Here is a 17,049-nt window from a genome sequence, read left to right on the forward strand (position 1 = left end):
GCACTCATGCGTCGCCTCCGCACCACGACACACCAAGACTCGGTTCTCATGTTCCCCAGATCTTCTCCTGACCTTTGCACCTCGCCCCCCTCCGTCTCTCTCCTCCTTCTCCTCCTCCGCCCCATCCGTGTTTTTCCCTTCTAGCTGGACAGCTCTCAGTCCCTGCTCTCCGTCTCTCCCTGCCATCCCTCGGCTGTCCCGCCACCCTCTCTCTCTTTCTCGCTTTCTCTCTCCAGCTCAGACCCCGAGGCAGCTTGTTAGTGGGGAACTAAATATTGATTTGGCTGGCCTGTCGATGCCGGGAGAATGAGCTAGTGTCCACCAGAGACCTCGGCACCGGCAGCCTGCTATCGACGTTTTCCGTGGGCAGAACGGGGGAGGAGGAGGGGGGGACCAGGGGGTACTGTGTGGAGGGGCTGCGGGAGGTGGAGGGCAGGGTATGACAAGGCTGAGACTCTTCCCCCGGGGACCAGCGCAGTCATCCCCACTGCACTCGCACACACACTTTTTCTAACCCTTTCAAGTCCATCGTCTGCAGTTTTTTCTTTCTTTCTTTATTTAGCTCTAATCCGTTAGTCCCTTTTCTCTGCACCTGCCGACTCTAAAAAGAATAATAATAAGAATAATAATATTGTCTTCTGGACACAAAGCTCACCATCAGTTTGGCATGGCAGAACGTGTTAATAACTGGGACCCATTTGTTCATGAAGTCGTCATTCTAATGAGTCTGTAGTTCATAATATTGAGAAGGAAGACGGGTCAATTCAGATCTCTTTGCAAAATGTAAGGTAATGGTAGTTATTATGTCATCATACATGTAACCAAAGCTGGTGCAGTTTAAAGGACACACATTATGCTAAATGTACTTTTGTTGTTGCTTTTAACATACCTCGAGTTGTATTTAGCTTCATTCATGCTAGTTTGATTAATACTGCTTAGTAAGTCTTCTTCCCTCTGAGCCTCAAAGAACACTGTATTTTAAGCTGTTTTTAAGTCCATAAATCATTGCAAGACTTATTCTGAGCATTTCTGCTGTCAAATCAGGATAATTACAACTCCATGCTTACATTAGCAGGGGAAAGCTATAGGTTTGTTTATCTTGTCGGTGTAATTCCCTCTGTTGCCAGTAGACAGCTCCAGTTCAAGCCTTTTTTTGATAGATTTCTTCCCCAAAATTCCAAATCTATTGGATAAAAGTGGAAAATGAACAAGGATTGATCACCTGTTTATAAACTACAACTGTTGTTTTTTTTTAACTGTTGCAAAGAAGATGTTTGTGATTTTCAGATTCTAGATTTTGATGAAGAGACGGTTTATTCTATCCATTGGTTTCAGTTTCCTGTTATATAGGTAACATTTGAGGACTTTTCTCTCATTCTAAAGATGCAATATTTAGTTTTAGATCGTTAATTGCCATGGTAACTGTCCAACTTTCTCTTTCTGAAATAAATGGATTGATTATAAAACTAAAAAACCAACAAACAACAAAAATCTGCATTTTAACAAAACTCAGCTGCTCTCCATTTAAATATGAATGGCTTATAGAATGTTATGACATTTGAGGGCCAGAAATGCTGTCACTGTTGCTTTCAGAGTCAGTTAAAACTACGTGCAATTGTCTCTGTAATTCCATCCCTTCACTGGATGAGTCCTTGTAGTTTTAAGTAGTAACACGGAAACATAGAGCCTGCACTCGCTCTCTCTTTCCTCTCTGTGATAGTCTATGAAGGGATCAGCGAGCAGAACATGTGTGAAGTGCCCGGCCTGTCACCCAGCCTGTGACACTAATAACACACTCCCCTAATAGTTATATGATCTTCACACACTTCTGCCCCGATAAAAAGACGCGGACAGAAATAGACGTAGCGGAAGCAAGGATGAGAGAGAGCTCTGTGTCCTTAACTGGAGGGAGCTGTCACCTCTGGAGGATGGTACTTGTGCGCGTGTGAACTCTCAGCGCAGCCTCATCTTGTCACTGTCAGGGCCTAATGGAGCTGCCAGTGGGACAGCACTTTATTATCGCAGTGGCCCCGTCAATACAGAAGCCATCAGTCACTCCGGTGTAGCGCAGATGTGGCTGTGAGCGGAGCAAGTGTGTGTGCGCGCGTCCCGATCTTTGTGTTTGGACAGTTTGTTTGCCGTCACTGTCATGCACTGCCACATGTCAACGTAACGAGAGGGAGAAGGCTCATTGGCACACGCTTGTATAAAGGAGGGATGTGATGTAAGAGACCGCTCCCTTATTAACCAAGAGCAGGACAGGGAGAGAAGGATGTCCAAAGGCTCCATCTGTCCACAGTAATATATACACAACTTCTCATCAAATGCAAGATCGCAAGGCAACACACAGCCACATACATCGACTAATAAGATGAGTTCGGAAAAAAAGCGAATTTAACGATATATTTAATGATTTCTGAGGACCAATCACTTCTGCATGGATCCCGTCACCCTTCTCAAATATAAATCATTCTGGCTGTGTAGCTAGTATGGTAGTGCATGTTAAGGACTGGGAGATATGCGTTTGTCAAACATACAAAATGATCACCAAAACCAGACAAAGTTCTTGATATAATGTGTTATAATGTTACATCTGTCTTCACGCGTCAACTCAAAGCTTTAGTTGTGCTTTGTTTCATTAAGTAAAACTTTGGCCATAGTTGGCTTGTTGGTCCCAGACAGGTCGGTGAATTGTGGATTAGATATTTGCATTTGAACTACTGGATTCTCCCTTAATGCCCAAGAAGTGGCATAGATTTTCCGAGCCCCCCTCTTAGACTCCCCACTTGTCCACTCAAAAGCAAATGAAACATAGCATTCATTTCCTGGTCTCCCCTTTGCACTGGTGAGTTAATGAAATCAAAGCGCACTCCTCTCAGTAGAGAGCCACCATTGGCAGCGCTCCACAGCCAGGACCCTGGGACAGGCCGGTGTAATAATGATTCGCGGGCCGGGGGGTGTGCTGGATGGCTCCACCGCTGCCTCCATGAATAAGGCCCGAGCTGAAGATGGAGTGTCCGTGTGGGCCAGGGGGTCCAGGCACCGGCCCGGGGAAGCATTGATTTAATTGCCTTTGGTTTATTTGTGGAGTCCTAATTATTGACTGGAGGTAGAATTTAATGGGCCAGGTCTTTATGAAGACAGGGAAATGACTGGCTTCTGCTGCTGCACAATAATGAACAGCAGCGGCCTGTGGATGCATGTGTGAGCCCGTGCACAGAGGCACGCCGCATCCCTCCTGATCATTTTTCACACTCATTTTATCCACACACACTGCCATTCCGCGCCTCATGACAGCATAATAACATTTAAAAAGTCATTGACTCTGTTGATTTCTTTATGAGAGGACAGTGCTTTGGTTTACTGGTATGGGGTGGCGCTCAGGGCTTGCTACTATTTACCACCCAATGACGCCCGAGGGAGACGTCCAAGCATCACTTCTTATCAGCCTCCCGACCATAACAAGCAGGTGAAGATTAGGACAGTGGCAGAGACAGGCCGACCAATCAGGAGTGGATCTGCTATCCACATCAAAGCTGTTTATGCGGTGTGCCGGCCTGTAATAATTCCTGTAATTGGAAGCCTTTATCGAACTTTAGGGATGTTTGCTGTGGCTCGTTGCTATGAAGGTAAATGGCATCATTTATCTCTAAATAACATACTTTACTATTCATGTCGCTCCTTGTCAAGTGCTCCGGCCCTGTAGTCCTCTCCGCTGGGATTACTTCATTAACTCTCGGAATTAAACATATCAAAGGCTACGGAGTGCTAAAGTTTTCTGGCGCTGGCTCATTATGCCTTTGTGATGACAAGGAACAGCTCTGAGTCGTACACTTCTCTCTATAGGAAAGTGACTCTAATTAAGCCTCATTTAATGATTGGGCTAATTAAATCAGCCACCCTTTTGTGTTTGTGTGTGTGTGGAGGGGACCCGAGCGCAGCCTTTGTACTGTAAATATGCCATAGACTGAGCCGGCTGTTCCCACGAGAGGGCTCATTATGCCAGCGCACGCAGTGACTTCCTCTGCTAAACTTTCACATAAATAGAAACTGAAGAGTGGAGCTTATTGGTAATGATTCATAATCCTCAGGCTATTGTGGGGATTCCTTAACCAGGCCATCTAACTATGGCATATTCAAGGGTCCCCCACAGCAATACTTAAATAGTGGATTTTTTTTATGTATTTGTTGCTGGTTTTGTTTAAATTTTGAGTTTGCGGAGTGTTGTTTGTACTGTGACTGCCTTGCCCAGGGACATGAGATGGCATGCCCTCATTGACCCGATTTGAAAAAGTAGTCTTTCTGTCGTTGGTAAAACATAACATTTTTAATATATTTACTGCCTGTATTTGTCAGTTACATAAAAAAAATATAAATGGGGAAAGTAATTGTGCAAAGTTCTAAGCGATTGTCTGGAAAGGCAGATGTTGCTGGTCTGATCCCAGTCTTTGGGACAGACTTGTCCACTTCATTTTATATTTATTTTTTACTTTTTGAACAGGACTGACTCAAACGGTAGACGTTCCTGTTCTGCAACAAAGGACAGAAAACACTACAATACCCAAAAGTGTCTGTATGCCTTTTTAAAATGGACATCATCAAATAATGGAGACATCATTCCAGAGTCTGGTGTTTGTGTGGACGAAAGCTCTCGGTCTAAAGGCGGCACCGACTCTTTGTATGTTTGTATGATATAGTGTTCAGGCGTGTGTTCACTGATGTTATTAAGTCTTAAAGCTGGGCCTAAAGCACATCCTGTTGTTGATGCCATTTGGAAGACGTTTGATTATTCAAAAAAATACAGTATTTTATCTGGAAGTAAATGTCTTAGGAAAATATTATCTATTTGAATCCAAAAGCTTTATGATAGTCCTAAGAACTATCATAAAGCTGTAGTACTTCCCCACAGATCATCCCACCCAGTGAAGATGATCACACTCCTGTGTTCCAAATTGTAAAGTTCTGCCTAAAGGTTGTGTGTCTTTCGTATGGATATCACCTCTCTATATTTATCCCCCAATCAGGCCCAAATCACCTCATTTTCACACCTAATGAGTGTAGCAACCTGCAACAAAGACCCGGTGTTTAATCTAGGCCCTATTTAGGTCACATCCTTAACAAATGTGCTCGCAAAATGATGTTTCCAAACAACGCGTCTCAAGAAAAAGGAGAGATTTTTAATTACAGTATTTGTGGCCCCAAGTGTCCAATTCCCTTTCATATCAGTCTCCAGTGGCCTGTGGGAGAAAAGAGAGGGATCTTCTCCTGTGTAGGGAAGGTAATTATAAAGTGGAGTGAGAGAATAGGCTGGTCCGTGCTCTCCTTACCTGAGCCGCTGCTAATGTGACACATTCATTATTGCAGATAATCAAATGCAAGACTTTAGAATTGGGTGCCTTTGTGCTCAGGATTTTTAATCTATTTATCATGATGTTGTTGTTGTTGTTGTTATTCCCCCGTTTGATCAAATTGATTTTCAAACAAAAGGGAGAAGATCAAGGATCAAAGAGACCCTTTTTTCTTCTGATAAAACTACTGTAACTACCTCTGTCTTACCTTGAGTAGTGGCCTAGATTGGAGACTTTGTACGAGCCAGGGACAGACACAGAGGATGATGGGAATTTAACTCGGAAGTTCACTTGAATAATGCTTTTGTCATCAAAGTGTGTTCAGCCATCTTCAGGCACCGTGCACGATTGTCTTTGGCATCACCGTAAATCAGAATTGTTTTGGCAAGTTTCAAACGTACCAAAACACACCATCACTTTTGCCCCACATATAACGGCACTATTTTAAAAGTGTCTCCATGGAGATGTTAGTTGCTCAAATATTATCATGTTAAACTTATCTATTTCCATGTAGACGAGGCAAGTGACACCACGTTATAAAAACGCCTGTAATTGATCAAGTGCAAAACGTATAAAGACACATATTATGCTCATTTTTTGAGCTTTTATTTATCTTCTAACATTGTTCCCTCATCAAAAACATACCTGGAGTAGCATTTAACTTCATTCTTGCTAGTTTGATTAATCCTGGTTAGAAAATACTCTCCCCTCCGATCGTTAAAAGCTCTCGATTCTGAATAATAACTGACATTTGGCGTGACGTGGCGCTGAGAATCTTCTCTGCTGTTTTTTAAGTCCATAAATTATCACAAGACTCATTCTGTGATTTTCTCCCATCTAATCATGATCAATACAACTGTGTGCTGTGACCAGGAAGTGAGAGGCCAGCTTGAAACATGTTTTGAAATGTTTATCCTAAACTGTGTGTAAGTCCCTCTGCAGCCAGTAGATGACACCAAGACTCATCTGGTCCCGTGGCGAACAGCAGAGATTTTTTTGTTCTGAAACATGAGTTGGCAAATTAAATGTGCTCAAGAGCATAATATTTGTCCTTAAATGCCGTACTGTGAAACAATCAATTCAAAGTAATTACACCTCCATGGAGATGAGCAAATGGCAGACTCCATCATAAAAGTTACATAGTTAAATCTTTAAGTAGAGTATATGTTTGCAGTGTGTCACCACTCAAAATAAATTGTATTTGCAGGGGTGTCCAATCTATGACCCGGGGGCCAAATGTGGCCCTCAGACCAATTTGTGTTGGCCCTCAAGCTCCCTGATGAAATTGCACAAATGATCATTAGTAGTGCTTTTTACTACATTTTTAAAAAATTCTCTACCGTCATAAGCTCAATAACAAACATTTTGATTGAAAAAAGACCCAACATTAAGGTTCTCAGCCTGATAAAATGCGTAGGAGCACAATCAAACCTGTGCGAAACACTGCCATCTGAATTATTCATTGTTTTGGCCATCAGTCTGAGGACCTCCGCTTTTACTTGTGGCCCTTTATTGAAAAAAGTCTGGACACTCCTGATATACAGGGGTTTACTGCTCACTGTTTTTCTATGTAACCCATCTAAATTACAGGTATAGATTACAGTTCTCAGTTTACAGAAGGTTGGCAGTTCAATCTCGACCCTCTCTGGTTAATACTGTCGTGAATTTCGCCAACACACTTAACCCGCCTCGCCCCCAAGGCCTGCGCACACTGGTTTATGAATATGTCTTTGAACGGGTGAGTGGTTGCTTGATGTAAAGCGCGTTGAGTGCCTTGAAGGTAGAAAAGCTCAAAAAAAAGAACCGCTTTGACCACTTACCAAATGATAGAAGTGCTGTGCATACATTACATCTGAAACACCGTGAGACATGAGCACACCGTGTATCTGCCGCTGCTCGTTAATGCCCTCACGTGTCCCTCTTCAGCTTTGCACTTCCTCATGTAGATATCCATCCACCTGACGTGTCCTCCGCTCCTCAACAAATTGGGCCCTCGGAACTAATTGCTCTAACCTGTTTCGGGGGAAGACGACAAAAGAGCCCGAATGATCGATCTTTTAGGCACACAAAAAAATGAAAAAAAGTTGCCGTGCTTAATGCCACTTGCAGACAATGGTCACTGGAATGCATCAACTTTGAGCTGCTCTCTGCCTGGAGGCATGCCCCGGGCTACAGCAAAGCAATGTCACTTAATTGGCTCATAAAACCACCTTTTGCTTGCAGCTCCTGTCCTCATCTCCAGGCGTCCACACCCGCACACACCCCACTGTCGGCGTCAGTGCTCCTCCACGTCAGTTTACTTCTAAAACATGTTCATGAAATCATAGCGGGACAAAAGGTCTGCTCTGGAGGGCCTGTTGAATAGTAATGGCGAGGAGTTAGCGCGGCTTAATGCTACACTAGCTATTTTAGTGTTGCCAAGGGGGACAGGGGCCTCTTGTAGAAAAGAAAAAAAAAAGGCAGCGTTTGCGTTGCCGAGCGCTGGCGAGCTCTGCCAAGGGGGACAGGAGGCCGGCTAAATCAACCGTAGCATAACATTAGTGCCAGTTCCTAACGGTGAGTGAAGCGGCCCAGAGGACGGCTCCAACCATCCCGCAGGCCTCGGTCACCGGTACAGGGAGGGCATCTGGATGAGAGGGAATAGTGTGTGTGTGTGTGAGGTGCAAAGCCAATCTGAGTCAGGGCGTGGGCGCGCCTATTGTCTTTATTTTTCAAACTTGGAACAGTCTGCAGCTCTTAGTCACACCGCAGGGAGAAGTGTAAGAGAGCAGCAAGTGTAGCGCCGCATCAGCTCTGGAGCCAGGTAAGTTTAGTTGTAATTCAGAGTGGTTTAGAAGAGGTCAAAAAGTACATTCATACATACAATAACGGAAAGATAAGCAATTTACTTTGGACGGTTGGCCTATGTGGCTTTTGTGATGTGGTTGAATTGGTATATTTGGGTAATCATTAGCTTCTGAAATAGGGAATTTTGTTTGCCCTTGTCAAAGTGAAGACAATGACTTATAGATTGTAATGTGTAAACAAATACTTTCTAAATTCCGGAATGGCGGAACTGGAGGTGAAGTTCAACATGTGATTTTTTTTTTAATGTATTGTTTTCTTTATTGATTTTTTTCCCCACAATGAAAATGCAAACAAAACAAGACCAGAGAGTACAGGACACGGAAAAAACGGAAAATAATATGCCCTTGTTTCAGTGGTAAATTTGTCCATATTCAAGTGCAAAGCGAAAATCAGTTTCTCCATTTTGTTCATGTCCAATGTTATTTGAATCCCGTTCTTGATTGTCGGTTCCGTTACCGTCATCCACTTTTGTGTGATTACCTTATTTTCGGCTGAGAAAAGCACATACCACATTTACCCACCAAACATCTCCATCGCTGGAGCCCTACGTCTGAGATGCATTGTTTCAGAGTCAAATGGAATATCAGTATTGAAGATATTCCACAGTTACTCGTTGACCTCAGTCCAGTATTTATGAACAACCGGACATTCCCACAATACATGATAGTGATTAGCCACTTGACAACCAGTCTCTCCAACAACCAGTATACTGTATTTGTTATGTGCACTTTGAAATGGTGTTATAAAATATTGTGATACATTTTTCCAGTCTATTTCACATATTTAGATTATTCAATAAGAGATCATGACTTTAGACACTTAAAGAAATGTTAACCCTACATTAGTTTTATATACTTAACTGCATTTGTGAAGCTAATACCCAATTTTGAAGCTATAGAAATCATAATTGTTGTTGTTTATTTTCTTGTCACAAAGAAATAGCTGTATTAGCATTTAGATGGGATGTCATTTAATAATTGAACATTGTTTATAAATTGTTTATAAAAATGTATGATCTATACTTTTCTGCTGACATAGCATTTCAAACTATACAACACTATTCAACTCAACTCTGAAAGCTGACAGATTTTTTCAGTTCTAATCTCAGTATGAGTTGATGTTGCTCCGTATTTTTCCAGAATATTTTAGTTTTTTCTGTGGCTCCAAAAGTTTGCAGCAGCCTTGTCCCCTTTGTAAAACTTGTAGCACTTTGACTACAAAATTATCACGTTTGATGTTTACCTGTTGTTTACCCATACTCCCCCATCAGTTCCTTTAATGATCCCGTCTCCCTTCTCTCCGTGTGGTCCCTTAGAGCCTGGTGTTGTGGCTGCACGCGTCTCTATTTTGGTGCGTTGTTTGCATACTTAGTGGCTGTGTGTAATTAGCTGATGAGGAAGTGCTGTGCGCCCGTGGGAGTTTGAGAGACCGTGTGTTCCCAAAGGAGCCACCAGGGGGAGATGTCTCAGCAGTTCTTTCAGTGTGGAGACCCTCGGAGGGATAGGTCGGGGGTTTTGATGCATCCCAGAGTTTGTAGTGCTCAGTGAGTTTGGTTTCTGGTGCCACGGCCTTAATGCTACAAAGAAATCAGGACAATTCTGGACGTGTTTCAAAACCTTAGTGTCAGGTCTGTCTCACACCGAAATGTTATTTATTTGGGTTGCAACAGCTGAGGATTTCAAGCTGCACTAAAAAGTACCTTTCAGAATAATGTGGACCAATTGACCAACAAGCCTGCGGCCAAAAAAAATTGGTCTCAGGTCCGCATTTGGCTCCCAGGCCATAGTTTTGACACTCCTGGTTTTGCTGTTAAAAGAACATATTTAGATAAGATTTTATGTGGAGTCTGTCCCAAAGAAATTTCCCTCACAACTAGAAGGGACCAGACAATGTTCCCAATACGTCCTGAGTTTGCATCTTCTCTTCATGTTTAAATGGGCTTCTTCTGGGTTTCTTTCACTAACCAAAGTTCTGTATTAGGTTAATGTCCAAGCAAGGTATTCCTGACCGAGATCGTGGCTCAAAAACTGGAGGCAGGCCAAAGTTTACTGCAGGTTGAAGTACCTGAAGTACCTCAAGACCATCTTACCTTCACATCCTCAAATTGGGTGAAACCATGATTCCAACACAATTTTGCAGACACCATCAAAATTAGGACTAAACCATGACTAAACCCAGAGCTACAAACCAAAACTTGAACAATTTACAATGTTTTCATGAATGATTTGTTTAAATATGTTGCATCATTGATTTACTTTCAACATGATTTGTCTATTGGGGTCACAACTCTTGAACGAGTAGAGGAATATTTATGGTTAAAATAATGTTTGCTTTTGATGATTGATTTGTTGATTTGATGATTATTTGATTGACCCTTGTAATTGGCTGCGATTCCCCCCAAGGACGTGATTTACGTTCCCATCAGAGACGGGGGTCCACTAGAGTCCAATAGATGTCCCCAGTGATGACGATACCATTTTTAATTATGCCTGGAGGCTTGACTTAGCAAAGTGATCAACTGAAGCTTAGGGGCACTGTCGACTAGTGTTTGATGAGTACTTGTTTTTAATCCTCTGGCACTGATTGGGAATGAAGCTTTAAGATGATTAATTAAAAAACAGCTGATCGTGGCTGTGTTTGGACAGTGTGTTTTTTTAACTCCATAAACAGCCCTTTAAAGTAGCGATTATACTTTTTTTTTTTTTCAACACTCAAATTCAAACCATAGAGGCAAAGTGGCTATTGCTTCATAGTTCACGGGGGTTTGATTTCTGGTCCATTTCTATATGGAGTTCTGATATTTGACCTGTGTCTGTATGGGTTTCTTTTTAGGGGCTCATATCTTCCACACAGGAATTGATAGCAAAGGTATTCTATGGTTTCAATTCAGCCAATGCCATAGCCAAATGTATATTTCTTTGAGTATTTAACCGTGATATGATGTCGTCTCTTACCATCTAAAACATACCTGGAGTTGTATTTCATTCACGTTCCTGTTTACAAGGTCGTCTTGTTTGAGCTCTCAGAAATTACTTTTATTTTTCCCTGATAAATATGTCACAGAAATTCAAAAGTCTTGTGTGCAATTTTTAATTCGATAAAACCGACCAAAGTGTGTTCACAACAAACACACGGCTCAAGTTGTACAATACCTAATGATTTTTGTTTGATGCTTAAATACTGCACTGGAAACAAATATAGTTTGAATTTTAAACAAATGATTTAGTTAGAAAACATAACTTACTAATGCTAATCAACTTTTATTCAATGAATGCCACGATAATGCATGATAGGTCCACTTTAATACCTTTTCATGAGTTGCAATAGTATAACTGGTCAATACTAGATCAACATTACTGATTGTTTTCTCACAAAACTTACGTTTTTCCATGGTTCAATATTTCAATACTCTTACTGTTTTTTGTTCCTTTACTACCGTAATATTTCAGAATACGCTAAGTAACTGTTGTCTAAATCTTGACTCTTTTAATAACCACTGGTGTCTGTATTTCCTCCCCCCCTCGCTCTCTCGCCTCTCCCCTCGCGCCTGTGTGCAGATCCCCTCTGCCGTCCAGCTAATGGAGGCTGTGCGCTTGAAGATGAAGGAGAGGAAAGTGCTGACAGAAGAGCTGGCCGCACTCGCCACACCAGTCAGCGAAACGGCCTGACTCCCCGGACTCAGGCTGGGAAAGCTGTCATCCTCTCCTCCTCCTCCCCCCCCACCCGCCCTCACCCCAGCTCCGGCTCTGTGGGTGCCGGGCTGAGCCAAGCTGGCCCCGGAGCAGCACCGCCAAATATTAGTGAAGAAAAGCGTCTCCTCGCAGCAGCCATTCTTTTGTAAATGAGCCCTGGACATCTGTGTTGCGCTGCGTTCATCAGGCGGGCTCCGTGGAGGACCGCTAATTTACTGCGCAGTCACCTTCGCCGTTTCCGTGCACAATCCTGGGGTGATCGGGCAAACGATTACACTAATATACCAGCTTTTCTCCAACATATTACTAACTTTTAATTTAGTTGGCACCTCCAGGACTTGGCGGTTCAGACACCTGACCCAGCATTATCACTTCAACACTTTTGTGAAAGTCGAGGGCAGTTCAAGTGAAGAATGTCCATGTTATCAACTATGAATGCAGGTATTTATTTGTGAAATAAAGAGCAATTGTGAATATGAATAATAGTATATTTTTGTTTTCTTTTAAACTATCACCGCGAGTGCAACCTCTTCCACCAGATGACTTGACTGCACTGCGGCCAAAACGCATAGAAATTGTGCATCACTAAAAGTCTCTTAGACTTAAAAGATGTGTCTAAAGTTGTTTTTGTTGGGCAGGATGTGTGTTTTCATGAGATGATCGATGCAGCTTAATGTCCTTTAGCTGAAAACTCATTTTCTCACCTCCACAGTAAGCAAAAAACAGACAAATCTGTTAAGTGTTCCATGAACCGATTTGTGCAGTTTTACTTTTACTGCAAGCTGATTTCCCTTCATTATAAATTGTTTTTCCAATGCTAAAACTTTATAGCATGTAGCTTTAGGTCATGTTATCTTGTACTTAAAATTACCTTGCATTTCTTATAAAAATTATTGGTATTCTTAATCGCACTATTACTTACTCTCATCACTTGCTTTTCCTTGATTTAGTCTTTAACCCTTGCATCCAACCGCTGTCTTTTTTTATGAATCAACTTTACTAAGTCTGTATTTTTTTTACATTGATATTTTCGTTTTTTATTGTTGACATTCTTATCACTGCAGTTCAAAAGCCTGTCAGTCACCCTTCTCCGCCCCCCGTGGACTCCCCTATACGGCCAGCAGGACGCCCCAACCTCTCCGGCGATTGGCAGCTGACTGTTGCCGTGGTTTCCGTCGGTAACAAGTGACCCCTGCTGTTGACATCATTAACAGGCGTCCGCACACTCTCACACCGAGCACTGGGCCCATATTAAAGCGATGGCTCCATCCTTGACACTTCTCCCACCTCCTTTTATCTGCTCTCTGTTTCCTTCCCGTCTCATTACTCATTTGGAATATTAAAAGGTGATCCTCTGTCCTTGAGTTCCACAAGAGACCGCACTTCTTCTTCTTCTTTTTTATACCTTTTCCAGCTTTTGTTTTCTCCTGTTATTATGTATAATTAACAACGGTGCTAGGACTGCTCCGTTCAGGAATTAAAAAAATAAATAATTCCGTTCTAATCCCCCTCCTGTTCTCAAATATATGCTAATGATGTCGTTTTTCCTTTATCTTTTTATAATAAAGGATTAGGCCAGGACCGTCTCTCGAGCTCGCTTCAACTCGGGGACCAATTTAGCCGCGATCCAGGAGAGACAAACCCTGGTGGTTAATTACCATTCATTAACATAGTTTGCATCTTTTCTTCTCCTCCCAATACCCAAGAGCCAGCTATTGTCAATATTTGTCCCATATAAAATAAAATGTCTGCCTTTTTTTTTTTTCTCCCTCCCTTCTTTTCGCAGTCGCTGTCGTCCAATGTAACGCGGCTAATGACAAACATTAATAACGATGAGGAATCCGCCGGCGCTGTGGGTTCGCCAAAGCACTGGTAAGTCCCCCCCCCACACACACACACCCTCCTCTAATGCATAGTCAACATATTTGCTCACATCCGGGCTTGACACATACACTTAACTCTTCTTCAGTGACATATTCAAATGTAGAGCGCCCCCTTTAGCTGGAAGTCCCCAGAGTTTAATTAACCTGGCCTTTCTCGGGACACTCTCTCTGTCTCTGTGTTAAAGCGCCCTTCAAACAATGGCCCTCCCCGTTCCGGGCGCGTGATTCATGTCTTCTGTCTGTACGGCAATGGCATTCCTCTCTCGTCTTCTTCCGCACTTGTTCCTGCGCAGCTCTCATTATTCCCAGCTTTCCTCCGGGAGCCACTTTGATCGCGAGTTCCAAAAATGCAAACTTTTTTTCATTTCTTCATTTCGTTCCAGCGAAATCAACGCCGTGTCACATTTCATTCCCTCCCTCTCATCGGAGTGTTTGCATGTGTCTGTTTTTTGTTTTTTCTTGCATGAGCTGGTCGGTTCCTTTAGGGATAGGACAGAGGTCAGGGTCAGGAGTTGACTTTGGGGTCGATCGATGATTTGCGAGTGTCCCTGGGCTTCTTCATCCCCATGTGGTGTGCAGCACATGGAGTCAGGAGTCCAGCGCGCCTGCAGGTGCAATGAGACGTAAAACATAAATATTTACTAATGTATAGCAAGAATATCACATAAATATGAATCACAAAATCATTATGGTGTTAGATATGATGGATAAATGCTCAAGGGGGAGGTCATGATGCAGTAGAGGAACAACTACTGGTGATACATGGTCATTGTTTGGCCAATTTCTCCTAGTCTGTTTTTATGGACTTTAGAGAATCAAACCTGAGCCAAGCCTTAAAAATTGGGTAAGAAATGATGATTTCGATTTCGATTTTTTTTTCTTTTCATTACTATTATTATTATTATTTTTTTATCATTTTTTTTATTTATTTTATTTATTTTATTCCGTTTATATATATATATATCTTCAAGCTTAGTACTACGTGACAGAAAAGTATGTACATTTCAGTTTTAAAAAGCGAGTCTTAAATCGTTGTCAATGAAAGTGCAAAAAGGTCAAGCACTTTTACGCCATTAGCACAACTTTAAAATGTTGAATAATTGGGGCTCATAACTTTAACAGATAAAAACTCCCTCAGTGTACACTTATTTCTCAATATCTGTTCTTTTTTACGATGAGACTTATTTAAAGCAACAGTATGTAAAATAAAGACAAATGCAAAGTTCAAACCATACTTCTGGACAAGCTTTTATGCCAAACGTGATATACATAACATTATAGTCAACATTAAAGGAAACAGGCAACCTGGCCAAGTACGAGTCAGGTTTGTGGAGATGCAAGCCCACTCCCATGTTTTTGTACGCTTTTCATTGTTAAAAAACATAAACGATGAAAAAACATGCTTTTATTTGTATTTTTTAGCTAAAAAGTTGGGTACTGGGGTTTAAATAGAACAGTTTGAAAGTGCCAAAAGGTCAAGCTTTTCTTTTCTTTTTTTTATTATAAAATGTTGAATAATTGGGGCTCGCCAAATTAACTAATAAGAACTCTAATGCTTTCAATCCCTTTTACGTATTTCTCAGTATTTGCCATTTTACTTTAATCTGGAAAGTGCCGCTGATATTCTGAGTTCTTGCCATGTTTTAGGGGTTGTTAAAACTCGAGAACCTTCTCCTGTGAATCAAACCAGGATCCTTTTTGCTCTCAGACAAAGTATTTACCTCTGCAACACTAGTTAATCCAGCAGATCCAGTTTAAGAATTAATCTGACTTTGTTAATGATCAAAAGGGGCCTTCAACGCATTACCTTTCTCTAACTTTTCCATCCTCTATTCGTCCTTGTAGTTCTCAAATATGGCAGCTGTCTGTGCATGTTCAAGAACCCTCCTCTGGCGTTCCCCTCAATGTATTGACACAGATTTGCACCCAGCGACGGCTGCCAATCCTCCTGTCTGCTTTGATGCCACGCGCAGACACTTGGCACCCGTCGAAATAACAAGGTAATGTGACAAACCGCCAAATGTATAATGCAACGTGTTTACACTTCCTTTTGTGTTGCTCCTTACGCTTCCGGTCCGTCGGGAGAGCGCGAAGGCTGCGTGTTAACCTATTTGTATTCAAGTTAGAAAGCAATTGACATAACCGTGGATCAGTCTCCACTCATTTCCAAGCGAGCGGATGCCACCTTAAGAAAGAAAAAAAAAAGGACACTCGATCTCTCTCGGAGTGCATACGCTATGTACACAAGCTGATTGATCTTGGCTTGAACAAGTCCCGTATCCTCCTCTCCAGCGCCTCTGACATGAAACAGCTGCAGATTATGGGTAGACGTGGGCCGCCGTGGGAAGCCAGGGAGCAGATAAAAAGGCCAGCCACTCCTGGGACTCACGCTATGTTTTGATGCTGTGTGATAAAGAAGAAGGCACAGGGCCAGAGGAAAAAGGAAAGTTACAGGATCTGTGCGTATACTTCTTTCCAGTATCCTCCAGTTTGGTACCTACTTTTATGGTCCGTTGTGCGCTCCTTGTTCTGACACTGGCGCTTTTCTCCCTGTGGACTGTCCTCTTAAGCCTTGCTCATGGCGGCTGTCTCGCTAAAGCCGTGGCTTGAGCTCCCGGAGAGGGGGGAAAAAAGAGGAAAGCGAAGGAGTGATCTGGTTCTAATCCAGAGCCGCTCGGGGAAGAGAAGGGAAAAGGCAGTCCGCAACATCACCTCTGAGAGAAGCCCCAACCCGGGCTCTCCTGGGGCCTCAATGCAGTCGAGGTCCGGTCTCAAATGGAACTGGTATCACTTTTCATGATATAAAAGTGAATAAAGTAATGGCCAAATGTTCACTGTCCAATAGGAAGGTGAAGGTAGATTGTATCGTTTCTTCTGCATTTGACCCGTCCTTCAATGCCGTTGTAAGGACAGTGAGGAAGCCATCCCCTGATCTTGAGCTAGGCTCGAACGGAACTACTTTAGCTGGAGGCAGGATTTTACCTACTGTGCATGTTGTGGGTTGATGGGAGAAACATGTAAACTCCACACAGAGAAAGGCCCAGGAGTAAAACCTTTCTAGCTGTGAGGTGAGAGTGCAGGCCACTCTTCCCCCGTGCCACAGAATTTGTGATATTTCTTCTTTCTTTGGTAGTTTCAGCTACTTTGTTCAAGCTGGTTTAAAGTTAAGTAAAAGTATTGTACTAAAATGTTTAGATATCTGTTCTTTACTTAAGACACTTTTACAATTTTTTCAGTGAGTACGTTTTACTTTTACATCATTTCATTTGAGAGCTTGTA

The 17,049-nt window shown here is 42.4% G+C and overlaps 2 protein-coding genes across 2 annotated transcripts in view; both read left to right on the forward strand.

Annotated features, from left to right (window-relative positions):
* The window catches only part of cntln (centlein, centrosomal protein), a 106,713-nt gene extending 94,335 nt beyond the window's left edge, over positions 1-12,378 (forward strand). Inside the window, exon 26 of the mRNA XM_072462861.1 lies at positions 11,753-12,378. Coding sequence (XP_072318962.1) covers positions 11,753-11,863 — 111 coding nt within the window. The 3' untranslated portion in view covers positions 11,864-12,378. The remainder of the gene's footprint in view (positions 1-11,752) is intronic.
* Positions 1-17,049, forward strand: part of sh3gl2a (SH3 domain containing GRB2 like 2a, endophilin A1) — a 364,709-nt gene that overhangs the window by 291,428 nt on the left and 56,232 nt on the right. The gene's annotated exons all lie outside the window — the stretch shown is intronic.

The sequence above is a fragment of the Eucyclogobius newberryi genome, unplaced genomic scaffold (assembly GCF_026437365.1).
Source record: "Eucyclogobius newberryi isolate DKJ021-1_F unplaced genomic scaffold, fEucNew1.0.hap1 SCAF_4, whole genome shotgun sequence".
Classification (NCBI taxonomy): domain Eukaryota; kingdom Metazoa; phylum Chordata; class Actinopteri; order Gobiiformes; family Gobiidae; genus Eucyclogobius; species Eucyclogobius newberryi.